General features: G+C 37.4%; 1 protein-coding gene across 1 annotated transcript in view; it reads left to right on the top strand.

Moving 5' to 3' along the window:
* CD109 (CD109 molecule) overlaps window positions 1-16469 on the top strand; it is a 78374-nt gene that overhangs the window by 42194 nt on the left and 19711 nt on the right. The window contains exons 19-27 of the mRNA XM_069850312.1: window positions 564-681; window positions 2682-2795; window positions 2992-3210; window positions 4720-4864; window positions 5797-5973; window positions 9676-9757; window positions 10976-11204; window positions 11738-11903; window positions 13013-13203. Of these exons, the coding sequence (XP_069706413.1) occupies window positions 564-681; window positions 2682-2795; window positions 2992-3210; window positions 4720-4864; window positions 5797-5973; window positions 9676-9757; window positions 10976-11204; window positions 11738-11903; window positions 13013-13203 (1441 nt within the window). The remainder of the gene's footprint in view (window positions 1-563; window positions 682-2681; window positions 2796-2991; window positions 3211-4719; window positions 4865-5796; window positions 5974-9675; window positions 9758-10975; window positions 11205-11737; window positions 11904-13012; window positions 13204-16469) is intronic.

Raw genomic sequence — 16469 nt, 5'->3', positions numbered from 1 at the left:
CAATGCCTAACGGAAGGCCTTGTAGTTTCAGTAGAAACTAGATAAAAATCCTGGAGAGAAAAGCATCTGTCTTTATTTTACAGATGGGGTGATAACAGACAGGGAGACCCAGCCTTTTTCTCTACAGTATATAAGAAAGTTATTAGTCCTGAAGGAGAAATCTGTTCCTATCTGCGTGTAATTCAATGACCAGTTAAAACTATTAAATAATGGTGAAATCTGGTCTGTGTTGTGAAGCACAAGTCTTGTATTCTTTCACAGCTGAGAAGTTCAGGGAGCCATTGTTATCTAAGATTGTTTCAAAGAATCTGTAAAGTTGATTACATGTATTGTGATTCAATGTAATTACCTTCAATTCATGTAATTTAAAATAATTTATCTTCTTTTAATCTGATCCAATCACAAATATTTCTAAATTATTAGGAAAAGAGAAACAGATTATTGGCAGCTTTTCCTGCCAAAAGTTTTGACTTCATTTTTGATGCATTTTGAACATTTGTGTCTACTGACTGATTTTTGTAAATGGATGCTTTTGAAAGTCTGCTCTCCCCTTCTGCCATCAGATCTGACACAGACACCACAATGGAAATCACTGTACCTGATACCATCACATCCTGGGTAGCCAGTGCTTTTGTGTTGTCTGAAAACAGCGGCCTTGGAGTGACGACTGCTCCAGTGGAGGTACCTTGGCCCTAGGCAGTTCTCCTTTAAACACTGGTGACACTGTAGCTTATTACTGGAAGCTGTATTTTAGTTCTAATAGCAGCTCCTCCATATACTAGTAAAGTGATTGAGAGGGTGTGTGTATTCAAACTGTAAAGAAAACATCCTCACTGAAGACATATATGGTGCTGTGTCTGCCCTTCCGTTCATCTAAATATCTCGGACATTGCACAGATGGTGCCTATTTCTTACCTCCTTTGACCTGCTGGCCACGCTTCTTTTGATGGAGCCCAGGTTATGGTTGGCTTTTGGGGCTGCAAGCACTTGTTGCCAGTTCACGTTGAGCTTTTCATCAACCAGCACCCCAAGTCCTTTGCCTCAGGGCTGACCCACTGTAGTTATCATGCCCTCAGCTTCTTGGAGAGGGGCAACTTTTGGGACCCAAGCTGAGATCTAGGTCCGGTTTTTATAGTTTTCTGCTACACCAGATGCAGAACATGTGCTTTGAACATCCTTATCATAACTCCACCATAAAATTTGGAGCCTGATCTAGGTTTTGCAGCTAAGTCTCCTTTGAGACTGGGATCATGATTCTCATTTCTTTCACTCAGCTTGGCAGAGCTGGGCCAGAAAGAGGAATAGTTTTCTGATTCAAGCTGTATGAAAATATATACTTGGCCTCTCATCCTCAAATTTGAGAAGGCTGCAAGTATAACAGATGTTGAAATTATTGTTTAACTTTAATCACCCACATGCACTGTTCAGTACTTCACCCTCATTGGGATGTTTAGATTTTGCTTAAGAGTTCCATATGGATGAAACATGTTAATCAGTACCATACAGAGAAGCAAATAAAAGAAATGCATGAAAACTGTAATGGGAAAATAAATAAGTGACATCTGTGTGCTTAATGTAATTTACTGCTTTGCATCTTGTTTTTTATTTGACTTCTACTACACAGAGTGTCAATAATTCAACCCATACTTTATTGTAATAAACCAGGATATTCCTACTTGTAAAACTTCAGTATTGCAAGAGTTTTAGAGAAAAGCAAAACAAAAAAGACAAAGAAAATAGGTACATAGGGAAAAACTCAGCTAAGAACTAACAAAAAATTCTCCATCAGAACTTCTCTGATGTTTAATATTTAAAAAAAATTTTGACACTGGAAGTTTACAAGTGACTTTTCAAAGTTTAAAAAAGAAAATATTGGAATATTTGCTAGCTAGAGAGAAAGCTGAGGGATTTTTGGATCTGAAACTCAAAACACTTGGAAGAATTTTTTTAATTGAACTCAAATTAGAAACATTTTTAGTTGGCATTTCGATAATAAAGGATATAATGCTTCAGCCATTCTTATTGCACAGATGTTCATAAACAGTGAAATTTTGATCCCATTCAACTTGATGAGAGCTTACCAGTGACTTAATCTAAAAACCTCTGTTCACAGATGAAAATAACTGCTTGCTGGAATGTTTGTGCAGTTTTTCTTTTAATTAAGCAAAGAGGCATTTTTAGAGATATAACTTAAGAACTTATGGCAAGATTAGTACTACAAAATAACATATCATTCTAAGGTGTTGGTGAATTACAGCATTTGGGAGAGTTAGTTATTTTATATTCCAGCGTGCATTTCTGTGCTGAGATGGAGATAGGGCAACTGACAGATCATCCATTACTTGCCTACTCCAAGCAGTTCATAACTAATGGGATCTCAGGACAGATCACAGCTTCCAAACTTGCCAGGAGGTAGACTCTTAGTCCCAGTTCAGGTGCCTGTATTGGAACTTGTGTCAAAGCTCTCGTCTAAATGGTGCCACTGGACACCCACAAATGTGCTAGTGACCAGAAGCATCTTCGGCTTCTGCTTCAGCCCTGTAGTAATAAATTTTGTTAACTGTAGAGTACAAGTAAACATACTCTGTCATGTGATTTTAAAAGTGATCAGAAGACAAATGGTGTAATAATTTTCTTGCTAGTATTGACTGTCGGGGTTCACTGCCAATTTTGTTTTGCAGCTAGAAGCTTTTCAACCTTTCTTCATTTTCTTGAACCTTCCGTATTCTGTCATCAGAGGAGAGCAGTTCATTTTGGAAGTGAACATCTTTAATTATTTGAAAGAAGCAGCTGAGGTAATGTAACAGTTTCTTTGTACTTGAATGTTACTAGACGTTGCAGGGTTTTCATCACCAGTGGAGACCACATCTTTGTTTTGTTAAGAACCTTAATATTTTCTTCAGTGTCTCTGTGCACAGAAAAAGTGGCAGCTTCTGAAAGCAGTTTTTCAATATTAACACCATGTATTGCAAATTTTACTGTATTTTACAGGTCACTGTTATCCTGGATGCGAATGATGCTTTTGAAATTATTGTAACATCTAATGAAATAAATGCTACAGAAAATCAACAGACTATGTCTGTACCAAGTGAAGATGGGAAAACTGTTCAATTCCCAATCAAGCCAAAACAACTGGGAGAGGTTCCAATCAAAGTGACAGCAATATCATCTGCTGCTTCTGATGCTGTCATCCAGAAAGTTTTAGTAAAGGTAAACAGTCTGCAGTTTGACTTGTTCCTGAACAAACTTGTTCCCTAAAATAAGAAACAGTACAGCAAAAAGGCAAACCAATTTACTTGTCTGCCTCTTGCTCTGTGTGGTTGTTTTCAAATCAGGTGTCTTTAAGTAGAAAACACTTCCTTTAAAATGATTCCTTCTTTAAAATTCTTTAGATCCCCTTTCAGGAGTGAACACATCGATCTGTTCTAAATAGACAGTGTGTCAAATGCTTCTGAAAGCAAGGTGAAACATATTTATGCATCAGTGAACTCCTGGTGCTGCAGCTAGCTTAATAATCTGTGGAGAGTGGACCAAATAACAGTGTAATGGATAAGTACAATCGGTTTTGCCATGCACCTGGCTTCTTTATTTCAAAATCTATTTTATATGAACATTCCTGTGTTTTGCTAATGGTGGAAGTTTAGCCCCCAAGGCTTTCTGATAAACCACAGACTGGTAAGAGTTCTAACTTTGGACATCTAAGTCTGATTTGTGTTAAGCTCCATTTCAGTGGAAAGTGGTAGACACTTGTTCATATCTTAGATCATAGAATCAGAGAATGGTTGAGGTTGGAAGGGAGTAGTCCAACCTTCCTGCTCAGGGGAGGATCAACTATAGCAGAATGCTCAGAATCATGTACAGTCAGGTTTTTAATATCCCCAAGGACAGGGAATTTACAGCCTCCCTGGGCATCTAATTCCAGTGTTTGAACACCCTCACAGTTAATGAAATATTTTTTTATGCCTTCATTTCATTTTTATGCTTTATTTAATTTCGTGTACATTGCCTCCTATTCTGCTACTGGGCATCACTGAGTAGAGCCTACCTCCGTCTTCTTTACTCCTCCCTTCAGGTATTTATGCACATTGAGATTCCCCTGAGCCTTGCCTTCTCTTCTTCAGGCTGAGCAGGGCCAGCTCTTTCAGACTGTTTAGACTGCTTAAACCTGTATCCTGCCCTTACTGTTGAAGTTCAGTTGTTGTTTAGAAGAGAATAAAAGCCTGTTAGACTAAGGTATAGACTGAGGAAAGAGACCCATTTATTTTCTCTGCTTCGAGGACAATTTTTCTCAAGGGATTTTGCATGTGTGAGGAAACAAAAACTTTGTGGTCATGTACCTGACTTCATTTGAAACCTTCCTTGTATGACAGGTGGTGGGGTTGCAGACAGCACAAAAGATCCCACCTCTAGCCTTGGGAAGTGCTTGGCCACGGAGCTCTGTGCTTAGCATGGAGCTCACTGGAATCAGAGATGTTCTCATTGACTTTATGGGTGTATTTTTATAATTAACATTTGGTTTCAAGAAGCAAATAGTAGAGATAGGTCTTTATAAGAAAAACAGTCCTGTGTAAGTTCGGATGGGCCAATAGTTCTTGATGTATTAGCAAGCAGCACAAACTACCTGGCAGTGAGTGTCTCTCAGTACAGTAAGCACAAAACTGCTGTCCTAAAAGCAATGAACTACTGGAGATTACCATAATCCTGTCTTTATTTTGATAGGCTGAAGGATTGGAACAAACTTATTCTCAAACAGTCCTTTTGGATTTGACTAGGAATAAACCACAAAGAGTGTCAAAAACTTTGGATTTCACTTTTCCTTCTGATGTTGTAAGTGGCAGTGAGAGAGCGCAGGTCACTGCTGTTGGTAAGGATTATTTTATTTTGTTCACATGTTTGTTATTTACTGGCCAGCTATGTGGTCTTTGAATAGTTTTTATTGCCTACTGGGCTTTTGTTGAACTTGGTATCTCTTAGGGATGAAAGTTTCCATAATCCACTGCAGGCATAGGTGGTGTTTAAAGAACAGGGCAATTACCAGTAGTAACTAGCCAGTAGTAACTTGTATGTAATAACCTGAGATACCCTCTTGGAGCCCCTGCTGGAAGACCCTTACAAGATTTTCTCTGGTGTGGCTGTAGCTTTATAGATTTTTAGAGAACTGCATTAATTTTTTAATTGCTATATGAATAGGTTGAATCATTAATTCAAAATAAGTTACCATCATGCATTAAACTAAGTGTTGTATGTTGTTATGGATGGAGTGTATTATTTCTTTAATATATTGAATTTATGATATTATGTCATTGACTATCCATTCTCAGCGTTAGTGAGTGAGCCAGATCTTAATAAGGAAGATTCTGCAAAGTTTGCTAGTATCTTCTTTAAATTCTTCTTGTCTGTGGGATAAAATCTAAAACCTGACTGATGGTTGTTTCTTGTGACACCTAGCCTTTGATAACTGTGGGTAAGAGAAGAATTGCAGGAAGTTTCAAATATTTACTCTTATTGAAATATTTTCCTGGATTAAATATCTTTTGTATCTCTTTCGTTTGTATTTTTTAATGATGTTGGCTTGAAATTGTTCTGTAGTTGGTAAGGTCTATGGGGAGAGGGGTCTTCAGGCACAGAGTTCTTTAGAAGGTGAAGCATCTTTTTCACTTGGTTTGTGATATTTAGTACAAATGTTCCTAATACATAATGTTTTCTCTCAGTTTAGATGATACTGCCCTTTGTGTCTGAGGTATGCATTTATTTGCAATAAGCTTTAATTTATTTTCATTAAATTCTGTCTTGCAGGTGATTTGCTTGGGCCTTCTATCAATGGTTTGTCATCACTGATTAAGATGCCTTATGGCTGTGGTGAACAGAATATGATCAATTTTGCTCCAAATGTTTATATTCTGCAATACCTGACTAAAACCAGGCAGCTGAGAGAGGATATTAAATCAAAAGCTGTATCATTTATGAGAAAAGGTCCGTATGCTTAAATGAGAGATGTTAAATTTTTAAGAACTCTTACTAGCGAAAATACATCTGTGACTCCGCATTTGATATTTGTGATGAGAAATGGAAGAAAAGCCCATCTTCTCTTTCTTTTCCTCATTCTTCTAAACTGACAGAATTAGCATACAGATGATTTGTTTGCCAGGACAACTTTGCTCAGAAGAAAATCACGTTTTTATGTGCTTTTTTTTCAGATGAAAAATGCATTTTTCATTCATAGGGGTTTTCTATGTTGTTGGTATTTCTCCTTTAGTAAAAGCAGGTGTAAGCAAACATTTCTGACCTCTGCTTGAGGCACAGAGGTTGAAAATTAGGTAGTGGGCACAGTGAATCATAGTCGTCCCATATGGTTTCAGTGACACCATCCCTGTGCTGCTGTGTCCTTGCAGAGCTCAAGGAGTGGCTTTTGTTCTGGTGGCTTTCACCCACCCAGGTTTTAGACATGGTCAGAAGCGAACTCTGTGCTGGAAATGAGGAAAGCTGGAAAATTTTAATGGAAATTCTTGTATGTTTTAATCAGGAAATACTCCAGGGCACCACAAAGTGCCAAGAACATAGTTGCACTATGCTTCTCTGTGACTTCTGGATCAGACAATGTCTAGCTGCAATGTACCATGCTCGCCATATGTCAATCTGCATGCTAAGAGCCTGGTTCACAGAGAGGAATGAGACCATCCTCATGTGAGCTGCTCCCTTACTAAGGCACCATGATGACATTTGAAAATTTTGTTTACTCTTTGTAAGTCTGATTTTTTTGTTGCTGTTGGTTTTTTTGTTTTTTTTTTTTTTTAAGTTGTTGACACTTTGCTTGGAAAAGACAGAGCTGAAAATAAATTTTCCTGTCATCAAGGTCCCCATCTTCTGTCAAAAGCAGTTAGATGATTTTTTAGACCCTTCCTATTACATGGTTTGGTTGAAAAGTAAGGAGAGGAGGAAGAGATGTGTTATGTAGACAGCTACTCTGAAGTTTATAAGCAATCTACCACTCTTCAAAGCCTGAATTTTGTGACCATAATTTCCTGAAGTTTTCCAGTTGAAGATTTATTAAAGTTATTTCAAAGCAAGTGAAAATGATAGGATTAAATGTCACAATACAAAGCGTTGTGTTACTTATCTTTTTCCTGGAACTTTGAATTTAGGGACATGTTTTTAACACTGTGGTAGCCAAAGCAGTAAGTATGCTGAAGTTTTTTTAACCGTAAGACAGAAAAGAACCACAATCTATAAAACTTTCTGGATTTTTTTTTTGCTTTATTTTAACACAAAAAGAATCACAATCTATAAAACATTCTGGATTTTTTTTTTTCTGTATTGTAGCAATTAATTTCAGTTGTTGCATTTACTTTTTAAAAATGTGATCTTAAAGTTGAAATTTACCTTAGTTTGAGATGTAAGTTTTATAAGCTCAGTTTTTGAAAGAATTGTCCCAAAGTTTAATTTAAAACAGACTTAGATTTCACATGTTAGAATTTACTAAGTATTTGAAAAAGTGAGCTCATAATCTGAAGTAAATATTCTTAAGTTAAATGCTTGTGAGAAGAAGGGATCAAGTAGCTAGCAGAGACCACTATACGATCTTTCTTTTAGTAGTTTTTATTTACGTAGAATGAAGGCAAAGCAAAAGAAGAGCTGCCTTTAAAAAAAATTCCTTCAGTTGTGGGAATGACAGATCCCATCTCGAAATCACTTATTCAGAAATAAAAAGAATCCTGGTTGATTTGAAAACTTTGGTCCTAGATCCAAAGCAAGCAACAAGCTTGAGCAGTGTTTCCAAGCTGTTGGAAATGTGAGGTCCTTTAGTCTTCCACGTATTTCTGAAGTCCTTTCCATCCTGATGCACTCCTCTTTCAGCATTGCTCAGCGAGCCTCCTACATCTCTTGGCTTCCAGCCAGTCCTCTGGGAGTACTAGTGTACATCTTCGTAATAGGATCCTTCTTTTCCTTGCCATTCCACGGGAATGTGTTGACAGTTGAAGTATTGGGTTTTTATATCTGTCCATTGGAATGAACATGGTGGTTCACAGCCCACAGGTCTCTTCTTCCAGCATTTCTGCAGGCTGCCCCGTGTTAGATACACTCATGTTTGGAGACTTTTATGTGACTGCAGTGAGGTTGGTGTTGAGAAGAAAGCAAGCAGACTGTAGGAAATAACTGAGTGATTGCTCTGTCCTCCCTCTGGTTCTGCTCATCTTTCTGGTCCCTCCCAATCTTAACAAATTTTAAGATACATTTATACCTGTGTAGGGGCTGCTCAGCAGTCTTTGTTAAGATATATCTTGCCTGTTCAGCAAAGAAGCAGAAGATCTCTTTTTTCAGGCCTTGCAGTCAGATACTTTTGAAGAGGACGCAATCTATTTGTATATATATACATGCACTTGCGCTCCTCTTAGCACATTGTTTTGAGGCTTAAACTTTGACAGTGACCTCTGCTTTCCTTGGTGATAAGTAAGTCATTCCTTCTGTTTTCCTCCCACTTAAAAGTTCTTGACTCCTTAAGATTGTTAACTGAGATGACAGATCTGTCTGTATGGGATGGATTCTCCAGTTTTAATCACATAATTAACCGCTGTCATTGCGCTGAATACATTATAAACCCCCTATACTTGAATGGAAAGTGTCATTTCAAACTCTTCTAAAGAGACAAAAACTAATAATGTTGCTGCTGGTATAAGAGTTTATATGGGAAGGAGCACTGGTATACTACAGCAGTTCAGGTTCACATCTTTTTATCTCTACTCTCACAGAGAGATTCTGACTAGGATTTCATCTTACACTGTAGCTTGGAGTGAGGGACCAGGCCATTTGCTCCTCAGTAATTAAGGCTGTGGTTCAATCACTGTGTATATATATTCAGGATAGCGTGTGAGCAGGTGATTAATCCTTTATCAGTGAAAGCGAGGAATATTTTGCACGGGAACAGTTGTCATTGGATGGACGTCACAGGAAGTATTTCCAAATTCATTCATTTCTGTAGGATTTAATGATGGTTGCCTGAGGGTTTTCTGTCTGCCTGGCTGACTCAGTATTGTATCTGTATCTGTTATGTGGTAGACTAGTGAATACAGTTTCTTGATTAAAATAGCCAGTATAGGAAAGCCATGGAAAAAGACAGGATTGAGGGAAAGAAAAGGTATCTTGTAAAATGCTATAACTAGGTAGGGTTATTGTTAAGGATACGAGCAAAATGTAAGGGAAGGAAGCCTTTAGATATCAGAAACTGCAATGAGTAACCTATCGTTGGAAGCTTTTTATTTCTGACAATGAACATTGATTCTGCTCAGCTGTTGGGTGAGGATGCTGCTGGTGGTCATGAGCAACTAGTGAGCCCTTGGGGCCCTTTTATTATATATGTTCAGCAGTCAGGAGAAAGCTGCACTTGTTCTGGATACTGAAAAATCTTCAGATACATGTTTAAATAGATCCTTCTCAGGATTTCAGGAACTTGAATTCTTTTGAATTTTTTTCACTCATTTCAGAACAGCCTTTTCCAGCACACTTTTTCTGATAGCTAGTCCTTTGACGTGACAAAAGCAGGTTGCTGAAAGTGTCTGTGTTTTAGCACCATTTGTAGCCTTAGCCTTAAGAAGTGCATTGCTTCACATCAGCAGACAGTTTGTGCTGGAATTCACATGAGAGAGAAGTGTTCAATACCTGTCTGCTTTTTCACTTCAGGCTATCAGAGAGAGCTGCTTTTCCAGAGGGATGATGGTTCTTTTAGTGCCTTTGGAAATGAAGATCCCTCTGGGAGCACATGGTAAGTAGTTCTGCCAGATTTACTGTGGAATTTGAGTATTTTAGATATTTTCCCTGCAACTAAAATTTTTTTGTGAAGCTGGTAAAAATTTCCAGCTGTATTAGCCTTCTGCCTGGCTTTCATTAGGTGTTTAGGCAAAAACTAAGGTCATACTGTTGGATAATATGCTGCCAAAGCCATTAGTAGGGCAAGGCTTTTTAATTTTGCAAAAGATTAATGGTGAATTATTTTTGCGAGGGGAATATCTTGGTCTGAAAGTTTTTCTGTAGCTTTCCTCAAAGGAATGAAGAATAAAAATTAAATGATTTTTTCTTGCAGTTGACTGAAACCATTTAGCGCTGTGCTATCATTGCTTCAGATTTTTGGTTCTCTCCATACCCTATTTACCTATCTTACACCTCCTTTTTCTGAAACTGTAAATACAGCTGAAAAAGCCTTTTCAATGTGGAATTTCACCATAAGAAATATAGTGAGCATGGTAGTGGAGGCTAGATAGACCACAAGTTCCAGCAATTTGTTCAGCTAATCTATTTTCAGTTAGATTAAATATACTAATGTATTTCAGTACGTGCTGCTGAATTTTAATAGAACCATCCAATGTACTGTGCCACTGATTGAGTCACTCCTGGAGTCAGTGAGCATGTTTCATTAACATCAGCAGGTTTTACCTTTGACTCAGTATTGATGGATTGGAAAATGAAGGTAAATTATCTATACTGGTAACTTTGTACTTAAATAGTGCAGTGCAGGTTACATGAATGCATGCTTAGCAGAATGGGTAGTCAAAGCAGCACTTGGAATAATTAATGAATACAACAACAAAAGTTGTTTCAGTGGTATTATTAAATCATTATAATTAATATCACCTTCATAACTATTGCTTTGTAAACGATGATTTTTGACAGTTTAGCCTAGCACCTACAGGCAGGGGAGTAACATTGAATAAAGATTAACGTGTGCTGGCAGACTTAGAGTTTATTCTTTGTATTTATTTTTGAAACATAATATTTGCAAAAGGTCTGATCTTTGGGAACAAGGACGTAGCTTAATTTTTTGGTGGATTAAGCTTGCTTGTCTGGGTGAGGCGTATACTTTCATCTGTGCTTGGAAGCTGTGTGTAGAACACTTTATGCATCACAGTATTCTTACATAATTTTAAAGAGAAGAGGCTGTAATATGTTGCTAATTTTGTCACATTTCATTAACCTCTTCCCCAAGGTTATCAGCTTTTGTATTAAGATGTTTCCTTCAAGCTCGTCCATTCATTGATATTGACCAAGATGTGCTTGTGGATACAGCTAAATGGATTGTTCGGCATCAGAAATTAAATGGAGAATTTCATGAGCCTGGCAAAGTGTTACACAGTGATCTTCAGGGAGGCACCAATAATCCAGTTACCCTCACAGCTTATATCATGTCTTCCCTCCTAGGGTTTCCAGATAAACAGGTATTGGAATTCATAAATAGAACTCATAGTTACTGAAACACTTCATAAATTTTCATACTACCTGGCAAACATGTGGTGGTTTAAGGAAATAGAGGGATGTCTGAACAGAGAAAAATTTTAACCTGATTTTGTTAAACTTCCCTGTACTTTGGCTTAACTGCCTGGGGCAATACAAAGTGTGCTTTTAGACCCTTCAATTTTATGTGCCTTTGCAAAAAAGGCAGTTGCTTTTAGCAAGAACGTTGTGTGGCTTTAGTCCAAGAGCTTGCAAAGAAATTTAGTAGGGAAACTAACCTTGGAGAAGTTAAGTCATTCCAATTGCTTGCATTGAGATTACTCATGTTCATAAAAGATGGTGCCAGATCAAAAGGTTTGTCTTTGAGGTTCGTTCTTGTGACTCTGCAACCAATTTTCATTATTTCTTGGTTTTTGTTTGGTGATGGTTTCTGTTTCTGTACAAATTCTTCTAAATTTCAGTATTTCAATATATATTTTATTCATTGTACATTTTTCAATATGATCTTCATTTCTAGCATGCTTATGTCATAAAGAGTGCTACAAACTTTCTAGAAGATAAATTACAAGAAGGTATTTTGGATAATTACACTTTGGCACTTGTGACCTATGCATTGTCCTGGGCAAAAAGTACAAAAGCAAAGGAGGCACTGAATATGCTGAACCAGAGGGCAGAACACCAAGGTATTGCACAACTCTCTTATACAGTTGTATAGATGTTTTTTTGTGAAATCGAAAAATACCTGTCACATATCTACAGCTGCGATAGAGAATCCTTCCGAATTCTAATCTGAGTATTATATAGAGAATAAGCTAAGAACTTCCAAGGCGGCCTTGATGAAAAGTGTCCTTGAATGAATTCACAATTCACAGCAAAGCTTGGCTTTTCAGTCTTAATTACTGTGTTTGTCATGAGAGTACTGAGGTGCTGTTGAAGAACATTACTTGTCAATTTTTCCATGTTATTATGTGCGCTTCTAAGATCAGCCTGATTAAAGGGAGATGGATGGTCTTACTTTATATTCCGAAGTAATTCAGATTGATCATGAGGGTGTGGGGGAGCAATTAGTTAAAATCAGTATCAGGATAAAGAGTTGAAGGATTGGACTTTGTGTAAGACAGTACAGAAATTCATTGCATTTTCTGTAGGGACCCATGCTCTCATCATGTTTAACCTCTCCTGAGTTCAGCACGATTGAATTTTGTACCTTGTTTGGGGGGAAGGACAGACCATATGGTGTAAAAGAAATGGAATATTTTACTTTCAAATAGTAACTGTCCTCTTGAAAAATCTGAAGGAATTAAAGTTCTAGCCTAGAAGTAAGCCTTTTGGGTGTCCTCTGTGTTTACTGAGTTAGGCCTTTTGGACAATAAGTTTTGGGAAGGGAGGAAGTCACAGTTTTGGAAGGCTTCACTCAAGAGTGAGCCTAGTGAGCAGCTGTGCAGCTTGAGGTGCCTTCCCTAGTCCCAAACGGAAAGGAGCACCATAGCAACAAGGTGGCCTTTTCACAAGGGCTTCTTGACGTGAGCATTTCTGGCTGGCAACAAAAAGATCAATGTAAAGTTCATCGAAGTCAGTTTGAGTGACTCTTAGGACTCCAGCTTTTTTTTGTATCCAGTTGCAGCCATTGCTGAGGAAGCGGTTAGGTGGGTCCTTTGTGGGACATGTACCTAATCATTAACACAATTTAAAGAGAGATCCCTTGTTAGATCCCATACATAAGCATTAATTAGGATGTTTAACAGAATTCCAAAGACTCTGAATCGGAGGTTATTATTGGTTACTTTTGCAGGAGATTTTCGTTTCTGGATAACGCCTGCTTCTGAAATTTCTGATTCATGGCAGCCACGATCTATTGATATTGAACTTGCAGCATATGCTCTGCTATCACACTTTCATCAAGACAGAATAGCAGAGGGTATCCCTATTATGAAATGGTTAAGTCAGCAGAGAAACCACCTTGGGGGATTTTCATCTACTCAGGTAATATCTTGTCTCAGTGGGCTTTGTTAAACTTTCTAAATGAGCACGATATATTTGAAAAACAAAAAGGAAAAAGGAAAAGAAAAGGAAAAAAGGACCATTTGTTTTTTACATAACAATTACCGAATTCTATTTTGCTGTAACAACCTTGGTTATACGCAGACTTGCATTCTTAGTAATATTGGCACCTTAAACCTGGACTACGACTTTTAGTATTTTGGCAAGTATAATAATAATAAATAGAATTAGAGAGTCACCTTGATTATATAAAATAGTAATAACAGAAGATCTTAAATTAAGAAGAAGTAGTGGTGCCCATGGAAAAATATTTTATCAGATTTTGCATGCAAGTGCAATAAATATCTGTATTTACCTTTTCCAAGGAGAGAAACCTCTTTCTTTTCTTTCATATGTGTGTCCTCAGACTACTGAAAGGCTATTAACATAAGATAAGAAAGGGGAGTAGGTTTTAGAGGAACAGCCTAACCTAGTGCCTCTGTTGGCAGTTGGTCTTAATAATGCACTTTGTCCTCGCTATTATGTAGATTTTTGATGGGCCATGAAATTTGGAAGACCTACATTATCTCTAGATTTCCATTTTATTGAAACCACATCTTGGAAGTTGCGCTGGCATCCAGAAAATTTATATAGTACTTCGGATTGCATTCATTTAAACAAGCTTTTAAATGAACCGCAAATGCTGGTCACAGTAAAATGTCACATTGCATCATGCTGCTTGGTACCAAGCTGTACAGTCTATCCTTCATTATTTTAAAATGTTTGCTGGTATTACCCTGAAAGAAATTAATTCTACTACATAAAATGCAATTTAAGAAGCAGCTTGGTTCCCCTGAGGTTCTAGTATTCATTCAATGTGTTAGTTCTTTCTTAGTATTTAAGGAGATTGATTGAAGCACTAAACGAGTTGAAAAAACTTTTCTGTTCTCCAGAAACCATTTTCTCTTCACAGTTTGAATATCCAGCAGTGTCCCATTTACCCCCCTGAGAGTGAAGTTAAGAAATTAATTTAGTCCTTTTGTTCTTCTATAGTCTAAACTATTTTGATTTCAGAATTACTCCAATGTCTCTCTAGATGCCTTTTTTAATTTGTGGAAATGACACCATACTTATTGTTAACTTCCAAGATTGTGTTTAAAAAAATGTTTGGAGTGTTTCCTTCCTTGAGTTTATTGCATTAGAAGTGTAATATATTGTTAAACAATAAGGAAGAAAGTAATCAGTTGCTTGCGTGATGTTTTGTAAATTAGCTTATAGTAACTCACTGAAGTTTGTGTAGATGATATAGCTTACAACGATTTTACAATCAGTATATTTCACTTTGCAATGCTTTTAATGTTTGAGCATAAAACGTGCATATCTCATATGCACAGGAAAACAATCCATACAAAAAAAAGAACATATATGAATGTCGATTTAAATGGTAGGGAAGAGTAGTAAATTCTGCAAACCCTGTCTTGCTGGGCAAGAGGAGCCTATGAATCTGGGTTGAGACTATTCCCTAACATTTCAGGTTGTGTATTACATGCAGCATTGTCATACTGAGCCACGCACCTTGTGCTTCAGCTGTGAATGTTTCCTGATGAAAAGCTTTGGGGACACCTTGTGCTTCAGAACATGCCAAGGGCCACGTTTATCTTCTCTGTAGGTGTTTCTTTGCCCTTTTTTTGGTCACCTGTATTTCTGAGACTCATTTGAGCCTGGGACGTGGAAGAACTCTGAAGTCACCTTCAGCAATGACAGACAGCATTTCTAGACATCTTGAACTCTGTCTCAGTTTAGGTTGAGAAATGTAAATGTGAGAAATGTGGTTGTAAGGACTTGGAAAATGCTCTTCAAGGTATTTTTTGGTTTCCACAGCTTAGGTAAGGGCAGGTACATTTCTGCTTTCAGATGTTTGAAATCAGATTCTCAAACATCTTAGAGCTCTTTAAGTCTGTAAGATGGATCAGATAAACAGATGTGATAGGTTGTCATAGTTTCATTCACTTTAAAATGAAAGAGGTTTCATAAGTTTGGGCTTTGAAGCCATAGATTTTCAGCAAGACCTGACAAATGAATAGTCTGAGTAAAGGGAGAGTAGTTTAGATGCTTGGTCACTGTCTTCTGCAAAGGATTAATCAAAGATATTTCAGGGTAAGTATTGACTTCCTACTGAAAAAATATGCCACTTACTCCAGACTATTCAGTCTTTCTGTAGCTCATTAGCTGCATCTGTTCTGTCTCAGCATGTTAAGCACTGGAGCTGGGATTCCAGTGGTAGTGGTTCACTGTACCAGCAACTTTGGTTTTGTTGCTAATCATCTAATCTTTCTCGATTTTAAGAAATCAGTGAAGCAGTTCCTGAGCCATGTCCCTGTCCGAGGTGAAAGAGAGTAGTTTCTAATTGGTAAGAAGTGGTTTCTACACATTTAGACTGAATAGGCAGCAGGTGCTGGTACCTTAAGGTATGGCACAGTCACCACATCATAATTAATGAGCTTCTGTTACATTAGAGTTTTGTTACTAGAAATGATCTAAGAATGAATAAAACACCTTTGTATGCTGAGCCTGCAAGGCTGATTCCTTCACTATCACTGGTCAAAAATAGGTGCAAAATTAACTACGTGAAGAGAAAAAATCCCTGAGACATATGATTGATCGCTGTATTTTTTTTCCCTAGGAAATAATGGATGTTAAAATTCTCATTCACTAAACCGTACAGAAACAAGTGTTCAAAAACTGCCTATCAGATTCAAAACCTGGGAAGCTAAACCCGCCATTTTACACAAAGATAAATAAAAGAGAAAGTGAGAGAGAGAGGTATTACAGTGTATTTATAATCATATTCTGCAGTGGTTAAGTAATCACACAGAACCTTTTAATCAAATATAAAGTATAAAATAGGTGAATTCCTTTGAAATTGTTCCTGCAGATCCAATAAAAACTAATTTCAGGCTTTTTTAAAATAAATAATAATAGTTTTTCAGGCGTATAGCTTTTGAAGTACTGGATATTTAATTCTTAGTCACTATATACATCTAGACAGTGACAGAATCATTACTTTTTCTCGTTGGCTTTCTCATTGCTGTCTGCATGGTGTGTGATTCTGTTGTGTCAGGTCTTCCACAGACTTTGCACAAGAGCAGAACTTCCTGTCTTTCTCCCACCTCATTTCCTGTTGTGTGTCACAGTACCTAACTTGTCCTCTTCTGCTGTCTCTCTTATGTACCGGGATCCTTCGTACCAGTGGAATCCCAATAGAGATG

Source organism: Phaenicophaeus curvirostris, chromosome 2 (assembly GCF_032191515.1).
Source record: "Phaenicophaeus curvirostris isolate KB17595 chromosome 2, BPBGC_Pcur_1.0, whole genome shotgun sequence".
NCBI classification, from domain to species: Eukaryota; Metazoa; Chordata; class Aves; order Cuculiformes; family Cuculidae; genus Phaenicophaeus; species Phaenicophaeus curvirostris.
The sequence above is the reverse complement of the archived record's forward strand: the minus strand, read 5'-3'. Positions and strand labels throughout refer to the sequence as shown.